Below are 24,280 nucleotides of genomic sequence, written 5' to 3'. Positions count from 1 at the left end.
TTGCAGCATGTCAAGATTTATTTACATATGTATCGCAACTTTTAGCACTGGCTTAACAAAAATAATTGTTGTTAAATATAATGACAGTTAATAAAATTAAACAATTTGATAATGCACTTTCATTTTATAGTTCTCCTGTTGAAAGGCCCACAAATTGGCTCTAATGCCTGTTTTAGTGTTTTCTCTGTGTCCCCCTCTGCCCTTTTTCTCGTTTTATAATGCGCTTCATTAACTTTGCTCTACATTTAATTTTTCATCACATTTTTTTTACAGGTTCACAAACAAATTTTGAAAATCTGTACTGAAATACTGGCTTATGGATTTCATTAGGTGTTTATTGTTCATTTAAATTTGCAACCAATGATTTTATAAATTCAAAAATGTATATTGATAGTAAGTAAAATATATTTTGTGCTATGCCATTATATATGAACATATGTACTATAATTTGTACAGTAAATAAGGTTATCAATAATGTCAAAGTTTTACGCTGTTCATTATGCTATATACACCAATCAGGCTTAACATTATGAATGGTGAGTGAATAACTTTAATTATCTCTTCATCATGGCACCTGTTATTGGGGTGGGATATATTAGGCAGCAAGTAAACATTTTTTCCTCAAAGTTGATGTGTTAGAAGCAGAAAAAATGGGCAAGTGTAAGGATTTGAGTGAGTTTGACAAGGGCCAAATTGTGATGGCTAGACAACTGGTGGCGGCTTATCCTTTATTTACATTCCGTATACATATAGCATGTAAAACATTGATTTAATATTGATATATGGGAAACTTCATAAACATATGGAGAGAAGATGTCCTTCCTTCAGCAGATATATTACCTGCAATATAGAGAAAGTAAAAGTAAATAAAGTAAGCAAAGTAGTTTTTTTTTTTACTTTGCATTTTTATCCCAGGGATGATGAATGTTAATATTCATTTGTCAGTACAGATATGTACTAAAGTTTAGGTTTAATGAGATGTTAAATGAATGACGTGAAATGAAAATTCCCTTTCCTTGAGGCTTTTTCCTTTTTTTTTTTTTTTTGTTTACGCAGCCTGGTTAAAAAAAAAAGGCAGGTTTTTGTAAAGTAAAAGTAAAATATCACACCAAGAAAAATTTTCATTTTGGGTATACCAGCATACCTAACCCTAACCCTGTTCTCTTCCTTGCAAGAATGTTCCAGATTTATCTGATTTTAAGGGGGTTACAGCCCTTCTCAATTTATTCCACACACACACACACACACACATACATAAATACATATATACATATATATATATATATATATATATATATATATATATATATATATATATATATATATATATATATATATATAAATATTATACATGCATACATACATACATTATATGGAATGGTGGAATCATTGAATCGAATTGTATATAATTTTATATATATATACTTATGAATAACACAGTCCAGCCATGTTGGAAGTTGCCTCTGTGATACTTGATTTGAATCAACAGTTTTTTGTAAGTTTTTTAAACATTGCATTTAATGAAAGTATAAAAATGCTTACATAGTGCAGACATCTTCTATAAAAAGACAAGAAAAAGGTGCCCCTTGATGTAATCACTAGAACCTTCTTATTCTTAGGTTATGCTAAGTGATGTTTAGCCCATAACTTGGTAACTGGGCTAATTTGCTTTGCAATTTTGGACCATTTAGCTCCACCCACTTTGTGAGCCAATCTGAATAATTATGTGAATTAGTCCTAAGATGTTTGTTGTGATTAGTAAGCGTTTGATATTTACTACTAGTCAAAAAGTCGTTGTAGCAGTATGGCTATCACATTACGGTCAAATCAAAAGTGAAGGAGTTTAATTCATCCTAACAGCTATAACTCATGCTTGTTCCATCAATTCACATAAAACGACAAGGATTTGAATATACGTACCTGCACAGTTTGGGGAGTTGTCAACAATAGGGAGTGAAGTTAGATCCTAGTGGTTCAATGTGTCTAGGAGATACTGTAGGACCCATTGAGTTTTCTATTGAGTAAGTCCAATTGAGCTGAGATTTGCTGTGCAAAAATGTAAAATACAGTGTATGGGTATTTTTACAGTTTGCAAAATTTGCTAAACCTACATTTACAAATTGTTTCTCTAAAATCTGGTGCTGCATATCTAAAATCTGAAGGTTAATTATTGTAGTCTGACCCTCAATAATTAAAAACATGTTGACATGCTGCTATGTACTAATCAATATATTTAAACCACAGCAAAGTGATTGGTGACTAACTGTGTTCCTGAATGTCATTATAACAATTAAAAGGCTGATGTTGCTAGTCCCTCTCTTGCCTTTTTTTTTTTTTTTTTTTTTTTGCCTTGGCATAGACTCTTTAAGTCGCTGGAATTCTACTGAAGGGAAAATTAAAATCTCTCAATTGTCATGTTGATGATAATGGTGTCGGTAATGTTAAATTGTCTTTACCACATCAGTAAGAGGTTTTTAATTTTGTCTTCTTTTTTTTCCTTTGGGATGGTTAAGATTTAGTATTAACCATCCCAATCCTAATAACTTGCACCATTTTGTATGGTTCTGCCTGGCTGGTCTTGCATACTGGATGGTGAGACGTCAGTTAGGAGTGCTAATTAGATTAAGACCACACCACAAGCACTTTTCAGATCAGTGTGATTAGTGAATTCATTTGATCTGTGTTTAAGGATACCTTTAATGTAGTGTACATGTTTGTTAACACACTGTACAAACATTTTGTAAAATGCTTTCTCTGGCATTGAGGGTATTTTCAGACTGGGGATTGAGTGACCTGTAAATTGTGCTGTTTAAATGTAATTTAATCAATGATCTGCTGCCTCTATGTTTTACCAATGCTCTGAATGTCTTTTCTTTTTCTTTAGGAGCTGGAGAATCGGGCAAAAGTACTATAGTCAAACAGATGCGCATTTTGCACGTCAATGGCTTCAATGCTGAGTAAGTGCCATTTCCATGTCTTTATGCTGTCAGTGTCTTATCATCAGTGACATTTATTTTTTACACGTACAGCTATAAATTGTCATTCATTATTACTTTCTTGATTTTTGTAACGCTTCTTTTTGTGGATATTTTTTTATTAAAAAAAATGTTCACTTATGTCAGTGTTGCAGACAGAACAGGTCGGATTTGGGTTGGATGGATGGTTGTATACGCTCATGCAACTTTAAGATACAGCGTCAGAGTTAAATGGTTGGAAATAATCGCCTGGTCATCTTGAATAGAATGAGGCAGAAAGATAGATATTTGACTCAAATTGATTGAAGTTAAAGTCTCCCCAAATGGAAATACTTTAGTAAAATACAGAGATGCGAAAAAGCTACTTACTGTAAGTACAGTAATGAATTACATTTGCGTTACTCTCCACCATTGATTATGCTAGAATATAAATCAAGCATTAGGTACTTCGGCACTACCAGTGTATTAAGGGCTCTGTTTATTTTAACTAATAATGTATAATTGTCTGATCCAACATGATTTTATAATCTTTATAAATCTTTATATAATCTTTTTCTTAATCTTCTCCTAATGTTCTCTCTCAGTCCTTTGACAGTATTTTTGCCTGTACTGTGTTCCAGAAAACATATTTTGAAAACAGTGATTTTGGTGTGGAACAGTGAACTTGGAAGTCCTGACTAATTCCTGCTCCAATGAATCCAGCTTTGCTGTGCATACATGGCAGTCTATAGCCCTGTACAAATTGTGCCCGCTTCACTATCCACGTTTATTATTTTTGTTTCCACTCTTATTTGAGTGCAAAAGTTGAAAATCACTAATACTCCAATTTTGCTTGGGTACTAAACACTTTATAATTAAGACCGTGATGCTCATATTGAACTTGCTTTCAATATATTCTTTGCCAAAATGTATTTATTTCTTTTTTTTTTATATATTTCGCTATATAGAGTCACCCAGAATAGGATAGGTTTCCCTTTCTCTGTTTTGTTTAGTTTTTGTCTTCCCCAAAGTTAATTCCTTTGCTTTTGTTAAAAGGAACATAAGTAAAATGGCCTATTTGGCATTTGTGTAAGAGGTACAATTTGTTAACATTTTTTCTAGTTTTATGGCTTTTAAGGTTCTTTAGTCAGTTATAGCATGCTTTTTAAAGAAAGTTGCTGATACCTGAACAGCGTTTTTTTTTTTTTGTTTTTTGTTTTTTGTTTTTTTTTTTGTTTGGTTTTTTTAACCCAGAAATTATGTGTACATTAACAATTGGAATCTAATGAATAGCGAATAGCAAGTGCAATTTTGTAGGTGTATATTTTATATATATATATATATATATATATATATATATATATATATATATATATATATATATATATATATATATATAAATTTTTTTTTTTTTTTTTTTTAAATGTAACAGATGACAAAAAAAAACTTGCTTAAAAATCTTGCACTGCTAATGACTGATGGTTTGTTTGTTTGTTTCACAGAGAGAAAAAACAGAAAATTCAGGACATTAAGAACAATATAAAAGAAGCTATAGAGGTAAGTGTTGATCCTCACAGAATAGTATTGAGCTTACAAGTGCTATAAGAAATGTCATGTAAAAACTCTGTTCTTTTTGCAGACTATTGTGACTGCAATGAACAATTTGGTACCTCCAGTTCAGTTAGCCTGTCCTGCAAACCAGTTTCGAATCGAGTACATCCTCAATTTAACCAATCAAAAAGACTTTGAATTCACTTCGGTATGTATAATGATCTCTTTGTTGAGGTAGGGGGGGTGGATTGTTGGTTGGCTGAGGTGGGTGGGGTTTGAGAATGTCTTGATTGTTGTGCCTCCATTTTTTTCTTATCCCATTCTTTGAAAGTTGCACAAGTGAATTGAGCAAAGCTTCCAACCTGAGGGAGCATTGCATACTCTTGAGGTTTCATTCCACTGCAGTTATCAGCACTGATGATAACCTTTAAACATTTCCTAAAGAATTTCAGAGTGTTATTTGGGGCCTTTTTGTTCTTTCTGAAAACATAAAGTTTTGGAAAAGATGAACATTCAACTCTCGTTCATCCAACTTAAATTTTGTGTTACTACTGGGTTGTGCTGTGCAAACATTTCCTTACTGTAGTTGATCGACACAATTACAATTTTGGTTTTGAGCAAAAGGAATGGGAAACAGCTTTATCATGGTTAATAGGTAGAAGTATATAAATATTAAGGACTAATATCAATCAACCCCTCTGTTCTGATCTGTATTTAGATGGAAGCTAGCTGATTGATTTGGTTCATAATACAGTAAGTTGATGTTCATAAATGACTGGATTATTTAGGTTAATTAGACTTATTATAGCCACTTAGTACAGATAGCATAACTATGTCTTTGGAAAATATAGTTATAGAAATGATGAGGAACATTATAAAAATGATGAGGGTGTTGGCAAAGAGTAGATGCTTAATATATTTAAGTAGTGAGTGAAGCAATGTGGACATTTTATTTGTTTGAATTTGCTGGTTTCTTTTAACTGTGAAATTGGAAATTGAAAGCAGAAATTGTAGCCTATCAAGCTATTATATTGTCTTGGCATATAGCTAGGGCTGACACGATTCCTTGAGTAATTTGATTACAAGAATTTATCAAGGCAAATTATTTTCCTCGATGCTTTGTTTAGTTTATTTAACTACGCATTGAGCATTGTGTTTTCCACGGACCGTTCTTACTGACGCACAACTCGCTAAACTCTGGAGCACGCTGGACCTGTAACACAGAAGACGCTGCAGAATAAAAAATGGCAGAACTGGAAGAAAACAGCAAAGTGTGAGAAGATGATTCAGAAAACAGCAGAAAAAGTTTCCATAGTTTTGGATCATTTCAAACTAAAACATGAAGAAAACACTATACAGCTCGGTTACCCTTTTTAAATCATTTGAAATTGATTTTTATATTTTTATTAATATACAGTGCGTTCAAAAAGTCCCTCCGCAGTGGCCGTGAAGAGTAGGGAGTTGAGCACATTTTTAAAGGTGGTGATAAGTACATAATAAATAATAAGTAAATACATCAGTGAGAATAATTAAGTTTCATGAAAATTATATTTTCTAATAACCTACTCTACGCGGCCAATGCGGAGGGATTTTTTGAATGCACTGTATTTGCATATTGATGTTATATAAAAATTACTGATAATGCACTAAATGGGTTTACTTTTCACCGATATTCTTGTATGCAATTTTAGCAATAAAAATTTTTCTAAAATGGAAACAAATTACTTGTTTATTTTAAGAGACCTGTCTTGTTTTAGTATTGCTCTTTTAATAAAGAAAACGTAGTTCTTATTTGATTACTCGATTAACTAATGGAATAATCGTTAGAGTACTCGATTACAAAAATAGCAGCAGCGCTACATACAGCAGTCTTTATCTAAGACTAACTGCCTAGTGATAATACACTAAACTAACAGGATTACATTGAGGCCTTCAAGCCATTATGTTTGAAAACTAATATAGTTTAATTATCTAATATATGTTAATCTAATATCTAATATATATGTTAATAACCTGGCTTTAAACTCAGTCAGACCATCCCTAATTATGTTCAAGTGTGAGTTTAAACAGAACATCTTCTTGTTAAGTTGTAATGTAAAAATGCTCAAAGTAATGCTCTATACTGGAAAAGAGTCAAAGTTTATAGTGGCAGAGCCAAAGTTAGGTAACTGTTTCTAGGGAACTATAAGTCCATTTTCACTGAAATTTGGTATGCTGCATCTATGTGCTTATCTGAATCTCTCTGTTGCTGCTGCTCAGGGTGGCCCTGCGTAGATGATTGAAAAACCTAATAATTGCACTTGCAACATAGCTGACATCATCAAGTCAATAGGTATTTTCAATAGTTATATTGGTGTGTGTGTGTGTGTGTATATATATATATATATATATATATATATATATATATATATATATATATATATATATATATATATATATTTTAGTTATAAGTTATCATACTGTCCACCACAGCACACAGATCTTCCAACAAACAAAATGGCAAATTTTGTATTTTGTTTTTCATTACTGCAGAAAAAACTTAGAATAAATACCTGTTAATAGGCATTTCTGATTAGTTCAACATTGCAGATAATAGAAAAATTTAATGAACTAATAAACACACATTTCTACTTGTTTGCACACTTTTCTGTCTCATTACTGCAATCACATTTTCTCTCTTTTTTTCTCTCTGTTTGTCTTTTTCTTTTTATAAATGCAAAGCAATGGCTCCAGTTTTTGTTACTAGTTTCTAAATGATGATTTTGATTGGGAACAAAGGCTTGAGATGGGATACGTGAGAAAGTCTTTTTACACAAGATGGCTTTAAGGGCAGTAAACTAAAAAATGTTTTGAAAAAACTTAAATCTAAATGACTATTTATGGTAACTGCTGTTTAAGTGTAATAACGGGAGAAGCCAAAAGAAAGTTTAATTGACTTTGTTCTGTTTTAATATTACGAAAAATAACGTTTACTGCACTTAAGACTAACTGTGTTTTTTTGCATCATGACTGCATTACCACTTCTGGTGTGCTATATTTTATGCCCTATTGTAAAATATTCCTTAAATATTTGTTTGCAAGGAATGTCAATTGGGATGCTATTTAGTTATTTTGTTTGTGGTTGCTTATCTATTGTTTGTTTATTATTCGAAATAAGACAACTTTCATGTTAAGTTGTAGATGTCATAAAAGTACACTGGAAAATATCAGTTTTTTTTAAATGCAAAAAGTCAAATATTATGAATTCAGCACTCAAAAATAAAAAAACCCAAATAATAAATGCATAGATTTGATAATGAGATTTAAGGCAGCTAACAAAAACTAAAAAATCAATGGAAAATGGCATTTTTCTTTTATTTTGTGATGTAATAAATCACTTTGTACATCATACAAACTCACTGCAAGCATTTTAGAATTATTTTTAGATGTGTCCAATTTGTTTTTCTTGCTTTTTGTTCATTTATTTATTATTTTGCTTCTTTTAACTCTAACTGTAATTTGCACAAACCATTCTTACCTTCTGTGGAAGTAAAGCCATATTTGTAATAATAATTCAGATTTTACATTCCTGTAGAGAGAATTTGACTCTGATTGTTTTTTTTTTTGTTGGTTTTTTTTTTTTTTTTTTAAATAATACAATATTTAATCATATGGATTTAATCTTTTATTTTTCTTTCCAGAGCTCTGTAACCCAATTAAAAAGGGCCCAGTACCCATTATTGTATGTATGTAACCAACCATTTAAGGTATTACTGACTTGGAGGTTGTAGTATTTTTATGGTTTTTAACTATACTGCAAATAGCATTATAAATATAAAAAGAGATACAAACCTTTATCTGATTAGTCAAATCTGGCCTGTGCTTATGCACCTCTAGATTCTTGCTTAAATTAAGTGGTAGAAGGTAGTGATGTCTTCTGCTGCTTAATAGAAACGCCATGTAATGTTGCATGTGACATACATGTGGGAAGCTGGAGCTCTGAATGACGTTATTTTTGCATTTGACTTACAAAGTAGGGGGGAAAATGCTGTTGGAAAATGAGCTGAGAAAACTGTGTTCAGAAGTAAGCGTTGTGAGTTGAGGTAGTGTTTCCTTTAATTTTTTCCAGTTTGAAGACAGGAATTATGAATTATAATGTGTGTGGTCACATTTGCATTGTTTCCTCTGTCACTGTGATTTACCTAGCTAATAACACAGCAAATAATTTAATAAGCATTCAGATAGCATGAGCCAACATTTTGCATGTTTTTTTTTTTTTTTACCTTTAGATACCTTGTCATATTAGTACATGTTTGGGTCTCCTTGTTCAAGTGAATAGTTAATTTAAGTCAGGTGTTCAAATATAGTGTACACTTGGGTACAAAAGCCTGAGGCCACTTGTGCAAATGCTACTCTTTTTTACTGCATCTTATTTTATATTCAACAATTTTCATTACAAAATATGTAATTAAATATTATTGACAGCCAAGTAAGTAAAAAATAGAATCTTTGAAATATTTACACTACTGAAGTTTAGAATTTCCTAGTATTTAGTACATAATTAATACTTAATAACACCGTGTACTCAAGCTCAAGTTTGTCTAATACCTTCTGATTCATTTTAGATCAAATGCAATGAAGTGTCATTTAAAAACCTGCTTAAAGCTTAGGATAATTTTAGGCTTTTATTTATTTATTTATTTGTTTATTTATTTATTTATTATTTAAAGTACAATTGGGCAATATAACATCAAATCTGCTTGCATTTAAATAGGAATAGTGTGGAATCTTGAATTTAAAATATTTACTTTCTTTGTTACAAATTTATTATTTTAAAAATGTCAGTGATTTTCAGTGTTCTCAAAAATTTGCAGCACACTGAAAAGGAAAAAGACGGCGTACTGTAAAAACAAAAAAGATGTCTCTGGTCTGAATTCAAGCAGTAAAAATCACAAATACACCTGAAAACTGTGATTGTGAGATTTTACTTGGTTTCAGTATTCTAAACTGACTTTAGAAAGTGCATGCAGTTTTGGTATTGTTACACTGAGACTGATTTTCACTATATAACCAAAAGGTTGTGGACACCTGGCCATCACAAATATACCTAGGCCCACCACCACCGTAGTTTCACATCATTGTACTGAAACAATTAAAGGAGACATCATAGGATGACTATTGTAGCATTACAATTTCCCTTTACTGGAACTACTGGGGCCTAAACATGTTCCAGCATGACAGTGCACCGGTGAACAAAGTTAAGTCCTGAAGATATGGCTAGTCAAGTTTGGATTTGAAGCACACACACACACACACACACACACACACACACACACACACACAAACTAGTTTAACTGGTTGATTTGGCTGTTGTAAATTGCTTGATAGAATGTTGTGTTGCATTCAATGTACCTTGGAATTTAGGGCTTGAACCTCCATGCAAATGGTGGCAGAAACATTGACTCCTCTATCTTTTGTTATGAACAGGTGATCCAGCTGTGTCCAACTGTGAGGAGTGATGTATATTATCTTTTTCAACTTAGCAAACTTTATAGTCAATGCTATAGATTTGTACAGCTAATATTTCTTAATAGCTCAAAGGTCAGAAATGCTACCTTATTTACTGCTAATGTCATGCACAGCCATGAGGCACTGATGGAAGTTATGTTCTAAGTAGGAGTTTGGATTTGATGGACTCTAGAAAAAAAATAGTAATGGAATTTACTTGATTCAAATGCTTACATCATTTCCACATGATTGAACTGCATTTACACAATTCTTTTATACATTCAACATGAGTTTTTGTGTATTTTCAAAGCCCTGAATAAAGTCAGACACTCTGCTCTCACCTGAAAATAAAGCCCAGTTCTTCATTACCGCTTTTCCAAAGCACAATTCTAACGCATGTATTAATCACGGCGATTTTGAAACTATAGTGACTGATAACTCTTATTTTAAATAATAAGAGAATACTGTTTTTCAATGTAGTTAAATTAAAAGTTAAAAGTTTAATTTACTTTATAATTTACTTGTTAGAAATATACAAGAGACCAAAATAGACACTATAACAGACTTCAAATTTATTTGAAGTAATTTTCCAAATATGTGATTATAAATGTAAAAAAAAATATTTCTTTTTAATTAAAATAAATGCTGTTATTTAAAAATGTAATGATAAGTTAATTAGAGAAAAGTTAGCTGCTGTTTGGACATTTAAAATAATTCTGTGTAGTATTTATTTTATGATGATCTTGCATTTTGTGAGGTTTGAATATATTAACTAATTTTCTGTCCCTAGTACATTTGATTAAGATTAAAATTTACATGCAGTTAATTCTTTAATAATGTGATGTAAGACAGCTGTCAGTTGTGTTATTTACATTTAATATCAGCAAGTAATTGAGTTATTTTTACTTGGTTCCAAATACATGTGTATTTGATGTACCTAGTTACACTTTCTGAGTAAGATGAAGTTTAGTTTTCTTATTGTAGCAGTTCAATAGAAATTAGATAGGAAACCAGTTCTTCTCTGCTACTTTTAAAGCTTACTATATCAAATGATAGCAAAGGTTTTTATAGGTTTTACATTGAACCTTAGAAGGAAGAAAAAGTGTGACCTCTGTGACTTTGAACGTGGGATGGATGGTTGTTTCCATAAGGGCTGGTTTGAGTATTTAAAAAACTGCTGATCAGCTGGGAATTTTACTCAAAGCAGTCTCAAAAGTTTTCACAGAGTGGAGAAATAAAAAATTAAACCAGTGTTTGAGTGATTATGAAGGAAACCACTTTGTTGATTTGAGATAAATGACCCATTCATTTTGAGCTTTTCAACCATGATTAGCAGAAAACCTCCAAAAAAAAACAAAAGGCTATAGGCTTCCTCAAAAACAGCATTTTTTGTACAACAATAATGAAAGTGAAAGTGGAAAAATGCAGCATTATTTCCAAAGGTAAGATAACCTTTAAGATAACAAACCGCTATGATATCATTTTATTTAATTCATTTATTCAACTTTTTACATTTTTATTTTTTATTTTTTATCTTGGCCAAGTCTGTGGTAGATCCAGAGCCTATGCACAAGAGACGATGCACACACATTCACACCCTCAGTAAACCGAGGGGGAAATTTAATTTAATTTAATTCCACTTAACAGCATGCTTTTGAGAGCAGGGAGGAAACCAGACAAAACCCTTGTGAATACGGGGAGAACATGGGAGCTCAGTATTAAACAAGGAAAAACTGTGAGGTGGCAGCACTGCCTGCTACACAACTGTGCCCATCCTTAATAACCTTATATATATTATACCTTAAATTGTGCAAAGAGTACATTTCTCTTTTTAAATTGGTTAAAAGAAATACCTCTTCTAAACTCTGGTTCAGGCTTAGGGACGAATGAAAAATTACTTTACAGAATTTATTTATTTATTTATTTGTCTTAATATGGCTCCAGAGGAAACTATTCATTTACATGGATATTTAATATCACATCAATTTATATGCTGCAATTATTAGCACTCACACTTGATGCCCAAAACAATGCTTAAAATATGTGAGCAACTTTTTTAGAACTTAAGGTCAAAGAATACATTAGGATTTTTGAGGTGTTTAAGTACTACTAATATTATGAGTGGCAATACTGAGCCTAATTTTTCTAAACGAATCATTCAAAATAAATGACACGTTACCACATACACCTAAAATTACATTTGTATATGTATATGTGCGCCTATCATGCTTTAACCATGTAATAATAACACTTTAATAAAATGTGATCACTGGCCTGCACTCATCTCTGCCATTGCAGTTGTCAGATATTATACTGTAAAAGATGATTTGGTGATTGGTTAAAAAAGCTAAAACTGTTACTGCAATTCTGATTTATAGCTGTTTGTGGAATTTAATTTGTCTGTAATTTATTTGAGAAGCCTTTGTCCATTTTTACCTAAAAGGTTTTTTTTTTTATCTGCCTTGTACAAACCATACTAAATTATTCACATAATCTTATTCTAATATTATTATTTTCCCCCATCTTTTCGGCAGGAATTTTATGAACACACGAAGACCCTGTGGCATGATGAGGGAGTAAGGGCCTGCTTTGAGAGATCCAATGAGTACCAGCTGATTGACTGTGCTCAGTAGTGAGTATAGATTTTTGACTCTTTCTTTTTCTGTTGCTAAATGTTCAGAATTGGGCATCCTCACATTTAATATTTAATAAAGATTAAAAGCCACATTGATAAGGAAATCAGACACGTCAATCTTGTCCAATTTGCTTTCTTTATTGTATTGATGTATTGTTTGATATGAATCTTGCTAGTTCATGAACAGTCAGCAGAGCTGTGTCGATCACAATACAGTATTACTTCTCATTACATTACTATGTGATCTAGATTGAGGTTATTATTGCTGCTATTTAGCCATTTAAAAAAATTGCGTGTATATAATACTATTCTGGTTGAATATTGGTACCGTGTAGCTTCTAAACTTTCACAATATTGTTATTAAACAGTTATTGCTGACTTGGCATTATTTATAAGTCTAAATTTTTGAGTTAGTGATCTTTCATTCAGTCAAGCAGATACATTTTTAAGTACTCTATCAGACCTATAATATCTTTAATAGTGGAAGAAATGTGCTTTAAAACTTGTTAGAATCTTGGTTGTCCACAGATCCCCCCGAAACCTAGATGACAATTAAGAACCATAAACTTGAGTCTAGATATGACTTACATGGAAATAAACTGGAAACTGGAAATAAAACCCAGCCAGATGAGGAGTTGTTGTTAAGAGTTTTTCTTACTAGCTGGCTAGCCTTGACTGTGTTCACTGGTGCCCAAACATCCCAAAGCATTTATAACACAGTTCTGTTCATTACAAAAAGATGTAGGCAAAAAACATTTGTTTGAATAAAAACTGTTTCATTTGATGCAAGTTGGCTCAATAGTTTTATAAATGCACACTTCTATTTTCTTAGTCTGTTCCTGTTAGCTAGTTTGTGAACAAGCACTGGACATGAAGCAGATAAACAAACATGTGATGTGTGTTTTAACAAAACCTTCTTTGACAAATGTGAACTTTTAATTTTTGGAGGCTTCTCAGATTTTTTTTCATATAAAAAAACAAAAATGTAAATACTATTATAGGCATAACAAACTATAAGTTAGTCAGCACTGTGTTCTGCTCTTCTTTAAAGTGATGTTGTGGATGATAGGCTGAGCTGTTTAGACTGGCAGTGCCCCCTTCTCTTTGTGTGCTTGTGTAAACACAGAACAGAGGGGGAGAGAGAGAGAAAGAGAGAAGTTCACTCACTCCTTCCCATAATCTTTTCACATGTAGAAAGCAAGAGTGTATGAGGCACTAGGGAAACAGACAGGTGGAGAAAATGGATTATCCCATATGTCTTCTTTATAAAAAATAAATAAATAAATAAATAAAAATAAAAAAAATCAGTGAGCAAAGATGCCTTCCAAAAAAGTATGTTGGAAGGAAGGAAAAAGAAAGAATGGACAAGGAAATATGATTTCTCTTTTGCCCCATTCAAGAGGTAGTTTTTCTGTTAGAATATTTTTGTAGGTTCTTTCTGTCACTTTGGCATATTTGTTTGTAAGTTGCCCTGGATAAGAGCCTATGTCAAATGGCATTTTAACAGGGTGTGAGACACAATCATCGCATTCATTCAGCTGTACGGGTTAAGGGCCTTGCTCAAGGGCCCAGCAGTGTCAGCTTGGTGGTGCTGGGATTTTGCCACAGTTCGAATCTCGTGCCCCCAGTTTATCGCGGACTGCATTTGCCACATAAATAATTTGTTTAGCAGATTTTCCCGGTCTCTTGCGGATAGCACGATAGACCAAAAAACTTATAGGGATGTTTTTATGGAGTTTTGTGTTGAAATAATGAAATTCATTAATAAAATGTATTTCTATTCATAAAGTTAACTCTTAATACAGTACAGTACTGTATACATAAAATAGTCCATTTATCGTGGTTTTTCATTTATCGCGGGTGGTTTTGGAACGTAAGCACCGCGATTAACTGGGTTCGATAAAATTTTGATTTGGGTTTGATTGGTTAGGGGGGAAAAAACGCAAAACATAAAATTGCTTGTCGTTTTTTCATTTGCACAGTTAACAGTTAATTCATGAACATCAACAGTTTACATTTTAAAAACAAATTTAAATAAAATGCTTGGTAAATACTTAAAGTTAAATAGGTTAAATAGTATATAAAATAATCTTTTATAATATTTTATTAAAATAATTAAGAAGAATAAATACAATTAATTTAATACACTTTTTATTATATTGATTAAACTGAGTAATCTATTAAATTGGCACAAATTAAATTGATTAAATATCTTAGTATTAGTTAACATTTGTTAGATATCATTTGGGTAATACAGGTGTGTGTGTGTGTGTGTGTGTGTGTGTGTGTGTGTGTGTGTGTGTGTGTGTGTGTGTGTGTTTTACATTTAATATTTAAATTCAAGATATGATGAGATATGATCTTCTTTGCTGTTCTTGTTTTAGCATACTTTAACAAATGTTCATCACTTCCTTCTTTAATTAATATGCTTCCTCCATTTGTGGAATTGTCAGGATTCTCTCTATTTAAGAGAAATCTTTGGAGCTGGACATAAAAAGCGAAATACTCAATAGCTTCTAACGCTATGGATTCTTTAGCATTTTCATGCATGAGCAAAACAAATCTTACTTCTAGTACAAAGTGCATAGCCACAATGACACTGCGCTAAATCTACTTTCTTTTTTCATATTCTTAATATAATAATAATAATAATAATAATAATAATAATAATAATAAAATGCTCTGAAAAAGACTAAACAAACTTGCAGTCCACCACTTAATACGTTCCTGAGGGAAACTTATATTGTCACTATATTCCGCCCATAAATATATATGTATATGTATGTATATGTATATGCAAGGATATTTTGTTGGATCCTCTTTCCAAGAACAGGAATCCATGGCTGTTATGGGCACAGGCACATTAAAATTAGGCAGTTTAAGATTAGAAAAAAAAGAAACACCTAGTCTTTTTCTGTTGCTTTTTACAACGTCATTGGCTATTCTATTCTGGCTGGTTTCTATTCAGTGTGTGGTAAGCAGCTTTCTTTTCTGCCGCATTTAGCATTTTTATTAACTCTGAATTAGTTTTTTTCTCAGTGTTTTTGCCTTTGAATGTTCCACATTCCCAACCTACTTGCCAACTAGCAGATTTATTATTTGTCTTTTATTATTACTTTGTGGCATACAATGTACCTGCTATGCATTGTCTATTAATGAGTCATTGTTTCATTGTTATAGCTAATTGGCAGCCTCTTGTTTTGAAAGACAGCACACCACATACACATTTAAAACACACACACACACACACACACACACACACACACACACACACACATATATATATATATATATATATATATATATATATATATATATATATATATATGTATATGTATATATATATATATATATATATATATATATATATATATATATATATATATATATGTAGCATGATTATAAAACGTATGTCAGTTTGGTGTTCTAGAGTCCTCAGTCATGTGTCGGACAATGTAGTAAGTACACAAAGTAGTAAGGATCATTTAAAGAAAAGCTGTATTTTCTGCTCATCAATATTTGTTAGGGTTATAAGGCCATTTCCAAACAATTTTGTTATTGTGCAAAATTAGTCAATACTGATGCAAATTCTGATTGGGGATAGGCTGGCTTGTTTTTCTTTGCCAATTAAAACAATTACTGAGACTAACTTACATTAAACCTTCATGACGAATAATGTTTTAAATAATGTGCCTTAAATAATTTTTCAGATATTTTTTTTAATATTAAGCAACAAGTTAAACAAAAATTCATAAGAGAACAAGCGTTATACTGCAATTCACTTTTTTGGCAGTTGCATGATGTTAAAAACATTAGCCCTAAATAAAAAAAAATACATGAAGATACTAAGAGCTATAGGCGCATGGCTGTGCGGTTGACTTGAGGCTTATCGTTAAATAGTGACAGGATATTCACTGAGCTGTTGAGCTTAATATGGACGTGGGTTGACATATACTGCTTGTATAGCTCACTGATGTAACATTGTTTTTCACAGAGCGGGCATAAACTGTTTGAGGTTTCAAATATTGCATGTCCCAAAAATATATTTTTGCCTGGGAAGTACACAGAATGCTCCAGGTGAGGTAAGAGTAGAATTCCACATCCTTCACAAATAAGAATGGGTTATCTAGCACAATAAATGCCATTGCATTGGTCATGATGTAACTTTCAGATGGCTGTTGTGAATTCTGGTCTGCAAAATTCTTGGTCATAGTCAGTGTTGTGTGATCACTCTCTACTAGTGACTCTTTCTGTATTCACTTTCATGATGTATTCTTGCCAGCTGAGTTTGGGATTTTATAAGAATGGCTTGACTGATGACCTGTTTTACTTCAACAAGTTTTCTTCAGCTTTCAGTGCATGAGATTTCAGCTTGCCATGCCTGTCCAATAAAAAAAAATTGTTTAATCTATGTTTAATCCAACAAAGGCCAATTCTTATCTGTAACGAATCGATCCTTCCCCAGTCACTATTTGGTTCTTTTAGGATAATCTAAGGCTGTGTGCACATGAATCTAATGTGCCCAGCTGTTTCACACTGTCCCTGGCGGTCACCCAGGTTCTCTATACCCACAGTTATGTATGTAACTAGTTTACTGTGAACAAGAGAAAAGCAACTTTTTAAAGTTTCTCCCACTTGACATTGTGCTACATTTATTTCAGGCAAGTGGAAACATTTAACTATTTTCGAAAATTGTGTAGACATTTAACTGTGTCTGCATTGCATTAAGAACATGTTTAACATTCAACTTTTACATGGTGCAGCTGTGTAAATCCTGCACTTCTACTGCTTTCCCTTTGCTGCATTCTTTCCCTTTTTGTCTCCTCCCATTCGCTAAACTGAAATCTGTTTTGTTCCCTAAAAGCCCAACCCCCTCTCGTTCTCTCCTTTACACTGTTTTTATTCACTCTCTCTCTCTCTCTCTCTCTCTCTCTCTCTCTCTCTCTCAAACACACACACACACACACACACACACACACACACACACACACACACCCTCCCTCCCTTGCTCTTTCTGGCTTCTCTCTAGTCACACAAGATTTGGAGCTGATAGTCTATTTATAGTTCCTTTGGTTCTGTCGCTATGACAACCGCACTGGAGGCCAGGGTGCTGGAGAGCTATTTTTGGAGAGCTGCTGTTATGTCAGACACACAGCCTGTTCTTTCTTTTTCACCGCTCCCTCTCTCGAACTCTCTTCCGCTTTTCTGCTCCTCTGTGGCAATGTAAACTTAGGTGTGTGTGTGTGTGTGTGTGTGTGTGTGTGTGTGTGTGTGTGTGTGTGTGTGTGAAGAAGCATGGATAATATAGAACATTTTCCTACTTGAGATTTGTTTTATTCATATTTAGCCCCAGTGTAACTGTGCATGATCAGACTGTTCTCAGTTGGAGAATTTGTTTTAAAAAGTGAGATTTATGTACATATACACACTCCAAATTCAACACTTAAAAAAAAAAACACTGTTTATTTTGGTAGTTTTAGAATTACCACTGATACGGCTGTTTCTCTGTTTTTACACAAACTGTTGATGAGCCTAACTTTTAACCTGAGTAGATAACTGCCTTCATTATACTGAACAGAAAGGGCTCTCTGTTGAACAAGTCATATGCCTTATGATATTGTGTGTGTGTGTGTGTGTGTGTGTGTGTGTGTGTGAGAGAGTGTGAGAGTGTGAGAGTGTGTGAGCGTGTGAGCGTGTGTGCGTGCGTGCGTGCGTGTGTGAGTGTGTGTGTGTGTGTGTCACATGCCACCAGAGGTTATTATTCTTGGAGTCTATTCATTGATGTGTGCATCTGTTGAAATCTTTGGACTTTATTTTAGTTAAGTGTTTGCTTTGATCTTAGCTCTTCTCAAAATGTCAAACAATTGTAAACATTTCCACAGATTCTGCCATTTTAGTGATGGACAAGAAATTAAATTTCAGGAATCCTAAACATGAGGTTGTTGACTGTTTGATCATCTAAATCTAAAACAAGACAAAATAAAACCTTATAATAAACCCCTATTGCATGTTCTCTAGACCTCTTTAGGTTTTCAAGTTTAAATGGAGCTTGATGCACTGCAGTTGTGGCTCCTGTGTCTTTTGTAGTCAGAAATGCAGGAGTTATCAAGGCCTCTGACTAGTATCAATGTTCCACCATTGGTAGAAATGCTAAGATTTAGATGTGATATTAGAGAAGGGTTGTGGAAGTTCCACTGGCATGGCTGTGTATATATGCTGATCCAAATTTGAGGACTGTGCTTCATTGTGTGCTTCGTTATGAGCATGTGTTTTTATTGTCTTTTTGTGGTCTTCATAATCTTTCATCTTGTTTTCTTCTTTTTCATGCTTTCTTATAAGTGTGCATTTGAGATATGAGAAGTCTAGGGCATATTTAAAAAGCTAAATGCTGTAAAATCTATCAAATCTATCTGTATGCAGATCATCATTATCCATAAAAATGTGGATTATCATTTACCTTTATTCAGCGTAGGCTACTGCTTATACTGCTTTTTAAAAAGAGCACAGTATACATCATGGCTGGTTTAGATATTCCAGGAGATAACCTTTTATCTTTAAACATTATTTTATGTTATACTGGGTGTTTCTTTATATGAAATCCTTTGTTTTTACTATTTATTCTCCCCACATTTAATTTCATTTTAGTATTCAGTAACTACTGTAAATTATTCAGTATGATAAACCTAATAGAGAAGTTTGAGGTTAAGCACCATGATCTACAGAAAATTGCATGGATACATAAGGTGTAATGAGTAGTATCATATTTATACATATGTCTCCATTTATAGATATATCTTCATATACATATAGTTACATTTAAATGATACCATGGTATTTAGATTCCTGTTCTTCTCTGGTATTGTGGAACCCATTGTGGTCTTCTGCTGTCATATCCCATTCTCTATAATACTCAATGTTTTCTGCATACTGAACTGCTTTTCTGATGGTTGTAGTTGTAGGGAGTGATTATTTGAGTTACTATGTCTTTTCTAGCAGCTTGAACCAGCCATTTTCCTTTGACCTCTCGTATCAAACAAGGTGTTCCCTGCTGTCAAAAGATTGGCTGTTTGGATAACTGCATGAATGTCTGGTTGTATAGGTGTTCATTATAAAGTAAACAATCAGCATATATACAGTCGATAAGCATCAAGGTCAGGCTTGACTTCAGGTTGATGACTACTAATTTAAATTATTAAGCTAGACAGCCAGTGTTAAGGGAGTTGATTATTTATAATAGAACTTTGAGTGTTTCTGGTAGAATCTGTTTGAAGATATTTGTAGGGGAGGGATCTAATGTTCCACTTGATTTTGAAGAATAAATTTGTTCAAATTCTTTTTTTTTTTTTATTCTTTTTTTATTAGTTTAGCTAAAATATTCTAATTGCTCTACTGACATAATTATAATATGTTTGATATAAATGTATAATATAATTTGTTTTTTCATAATGATCAACCTGTCACAGTTTTTGCCTAATATTTTTAATGTTGTCATTAAAAAAGTAATCACTACAACATTCTTAGATTAAATAGTTTTTTTGTTTCTGTGGTAGTCTTGTTTCATGTTAACTTAATCTAGAAATCTAGGATTATCTTTTGTTATGGTTGGAGAGATTTATGTTGATCTAGCAGCCTTTCTTAGGTAAGAAGGCTCTACATGGCATCCATTCATTTCTTGCAAACCAACGAAATGAGTAATAAAGACCCCAACAATTACTGCTTGGTGTACAGAATTATGATTGAGACAAAATCCGCAAATGTATAAATTCTACAATTGGTAATTATTCGAAATGACAGTAGAATTTTTTGTGGCTGCATATGTGTAAGGAAATTAAACTCATCTTGTATATGCATATGTTGTAAACCTTGACATGGTCTGAAATTTGTTTAAATATTTTGGTGAACTTACTGGTGACACATGCATGGTAACCGCAACAATACAAAAGGATAATGCAGCAACACCTACACATTACTAGACACCAACATTTTTTAATGCATTTTTGTGTATATCATAAACCAGTAATGCTCTGACACTCAACAGACAAACTGAACAAAGACAGATGTTATATCAGACCAGTAATTCTGTGTGTGTGTGTGGGACCTGCAGTCTCGATGTCACATTTCAACCCTCTGTGTCACATTCTTGGTGTACTTGGGGCTGTTGCAGTCCTTTTCAAAATACTTCCTGTCTTGAATTTTCTAGTGTTCCCATCAAACAAATCTGTTATGCAGCATGGTCTTTGTTACAGGATGCAGGGTTATGCAGTTTAAGTATACTGTGTGTTAGAATTAAGTTTTTTACCTTGCAGATTTTTAAACTATTACTACACTTGCATTTATTTTTCACATTTGTTGTATTGTACCCTATGTAGCCATGCCCTTCAGGTTTAAGGTGTCTGAAATGAAACACCAACTCCCTCCCTTTCGCTCTCATTCTTGCGCTCTTTTCACTCTTTTTGTCACTGTTTCCTCACACTTGGGCAGATCCATTGAATAGAGTGGCATCTGACAGAACACACACTGATCACTATGACTCAGAACACTGCCTGTCTTGATCTCCAGCACAAACATGTGCCACCTGCTGTCAGTCTCTGGCACTGCAGAGGTTTTTTCTTTTTTCCACTTTAATCGTGATTTTGATCAGATGAGCTCTCCTGGTGGTTAAAGCTTTCAACCTTGATGCACTATATGGCCAAAGGTATACAGTTTGGGGGAGGCCAACAAATAGCTATGAGAGTCAGGTGTCCACATATTATAAAGCTAGAAGCACACACTAATATCTCTGTATGTCTTTCACTGGAACTCAAATATGTTTCACTATGACTGCCCCCTGTTCACAAAGCGAGATCAATTAAGACATGATTTGCTAAGGTTGGGATGGAAGATCTTGAATGGCCTGCACAAAGCCTTGAATTCAGCTGCAGAAAGCAACTTTGGGATTAGTTGGAAAGTTGGCTATGCACTTTGAAGGCATTTTCGCATTGATACAGTGCTTAACCCTTTTGGTAACCTTTAGTCAGCTTTTGTGACTGAATGGGTACAAATCCTTACAGCCATACTCCAAAAGCTAGTGGAAGTATTATTGTCCATGGAATGGGATGTTCAGTCCTCAGGTGTCCACATACTGTGCTTTTAGCCAGTATAGTCAAATATTTTTAATCAAAGAACTTTGGATTGTTCAAGAATTACATTGTACATTGAGTTAACAGGAAACAAGAATTTAATCCTCTCACAGAGCTTCTTGTGGCATTAACAAAACATTATTTTCTCCCATGTTCAGTTTCCTGGATAAGATTGACACTATAAAGCAAAGTGACTATACACCTACTGATCAGGTAAAAACCAAGTCATTATTATTATTATTCTGTGTGTGTGTGTATATATATATATATATATATATATATATATATATATATATATATATATATATATATATATATATATTTAACATTTAATTTGCGTTTAGCATACTTTTTCTACCCTATGTGGTGCTGTAATATTTGAATTTCCATCTGGGATGAATAATGTGATCGATCGATATCTATCTATCTATCTATCTATCTATCTATCTATCTATCTATCTATCTATCTATCTATCTATCTATCTATCTATCTATCTATCTATCTATCTATCTATTTTTTTTAACTGGTATTGTGGTTATTGTTGTTAGTATTAGAAGAGGATACAAAAATGTTTTGTTTTTGTTTTTTTTTCTGGATTATCAAGCAATTAAGCAAAAAGCTAATCCATATGTAAAATATTGTCTCTGTTTTTTTTCTCTTCTTAGGACTTGTTGAGATGCAGAGTACTGACCTCAGGGATCTTTGAGACAAGGTTCCAGGTGGACAAAGTTAATTTTCAGTGAGTAGAAAATGTGAACTCTAGTCTCAGTAGCCACAGTAGTTCAGCTGATATATATGAGATAATATGCACGTAATTTATTGGCTAAATTCAAGTAATGCAGGACTTATTTATTCATAATATGATTTTATTTAGCAAGGGCAAACCAAGTGTTCCTTAGAGCAATATCTTAGTTGCTACAATACATTATTAAATTAGAAAATTAGAAATAGGTTTTTACATGGTGGGGATTTTTATTATGGATTCTTATGTTCTCCTGTAACTAACTCTCATTCTCTAACTCTAGCATGTTTGACGTGGGTGGTCAAAGAGATGAACGAAGGAAATGGATCCAGTGTTTTAATGGTAAATGTTTTAAATGCTTTTACTATATTTAAGTATTTATCATGGCTAGTTGAAAATCTCTAGGTGATTTCAGGTGTCCTATTTGTTAATTAATGAAAGTACTGCAACCAATTGTTGCCAAAATCAACCAATTTTTTTTTTTCAAGTTCCTTTTTGTTGTCAATTTCTTGGCCATGTGAAAACCCTCCACTTTTCCCTATGATGTTCTTTGTTGTGTTGGCAGTGTGTTTTGGGTCATTGTCTTGTTGCTTGATGAAGCAGATCATTATTATACATGCCTAGCCTTTGTCAATTTCTATTACATTAATAATTATTGTGGTTTAGCTCCTGTATTTCTTTGTTAATTCCAACATAGCTTTCTGAATTTTTTTATATTTGTATTCTTGAAGTTATCTTTGAATGATGGATTGTGATACCTTCACCCCTGCTTGGTGAAGGTTGGTAGTGAGATCAGTGACTGTTGTTTTTTGGGGGGTTGTAGTCACAAATCACACAGCTTCTGTCATCAACTGCTGTTGCATTGTTGGTCAGTTTATTCAGTCTGTTGGTACATAAGTGGCTCCTTTACTTTTCTGAATATTCCAGAATGTTGTATTGGTTATTCCCAATGCTTCTGCAATTTCTGTGATCAATTGCCTTTTTACATTTTCATTATTGCTTGTTTTTATCCCATTGACAGCTCTCTGGTCTTTATCTTTATTAACAACAGCCCTTTCCAACCCTTTCCCTCTAAAACTAGAGGTTCAGTTCAAGAGTAGCCATTCGAAGCTATTATTATTACATTCAGGCAAAAACAAACAGCTGGTATCACATGTTCCAATGTTTTTGATTATTTTGAGAAATGGCAGGGGTCAAACAAAAGAAAAGACCAAATGTCTTTAGTAAATAGCCTAAACAAATGAATTAGACCTTGCTGGATGGGTCTTTATGGCTAAATACTTTCAGAGGTTTTATTCAGCAAGAAGTTAGTGTATATAAGATCTGCCAGTGTACACAAGGAAATTAGGATTCATCACTCAAGCATCAGCACAGTTGTACACAATTGGCTTTGACTTCCCTTTAAAGGATCAACTCAGTACAGTGCTAATTCAAACAAAATGAGGCAAGTTAAAAGTTCCAAGAAGATGAATGCTAATAAGAGAGTAAAAATAAGAAAAGGATTATTTAAGTATTATGTTTGCTTGTTTGTTTATTTATTATGATGCATGTGTAAAATTGCCCCAATTACATTAAAGAAACCTTTAAACCTTTCAATATTATTATAGTCTTTTCTATTGCCATATATTTAATGTTTCGTAGGATCAGCAATATCTATGATGTCATTATTAATCTCATGGTTGGGAATTGCCAGACACCTGTCTCCAATTTCTCAGTGAAGTGTGCCTGTGGCTAAAAACCCAATAATAGTGAATCAACTAAAATTGCACTGGGCAAATAAAATCAACTGAT

The 24,280-nt window shown here is 32.9% G+C and overlaps 1 protein-coding gene across 2 annotated transcripts in view; it reads left to right on the top strand.

Annotated features, from left to right (window-relative positions):
* gnas (GNAS complex locus) overlaps nt 1-24,280 on the top strand; it is a 47,686-nt gene that overhangs the window by 11,117 nt on the left and 12,289 nt on the right. For both annotated transcript variants that reach the window (XM_046877554.1, XM_046877473.1), the window contains exons 2-8: nt 2,885-2,957; nt 4,457-4,511; nt 4,594-4,713; nt 12,527-12,624; nt 21,905-21,959; nt 22,413-22,486; nt 22,773-22,831. In XM_046877554.1, coding sequence (XP_046733510.1) covers nt 2,885-2,957; nt 4,457-4,511; nt 4,594-4,713; nt 12,527-12,624; nt 21,905-21,959; nt 22,413-22,486; nt 22,773-22,831 — 534 coding nt within the window. The remainder of the gene's footprint in view (nt 1-2,884; nt 2,958-4,456; nt 4,512-4,593; nt 4,714-12,526; nt 12,625-21,904; nt 21,960-22,412; nt 22,487-22,772; nt 22,832-24,280) is intronic.

The sequence above is a fragment of the Silurus meridionalis genome, chromosome 1 (assembly GCF_014805685.1).
Source record: "Silurus meridionalis isolate SWU-2019-XX chromosome 1, ASM1480568v1, whole genome shotgun sequence".
Lineage (NCBI taxonomy): Eukaryota > Metazoa > Chordata > Actinopteri > Siluriformes > Siluridae > Silurus > Silurus meridionalis.
Note: the sequence above shows the minus strand (reverse complement) of the source record. Positions and strands in the feature narration are given on the sequence as shown.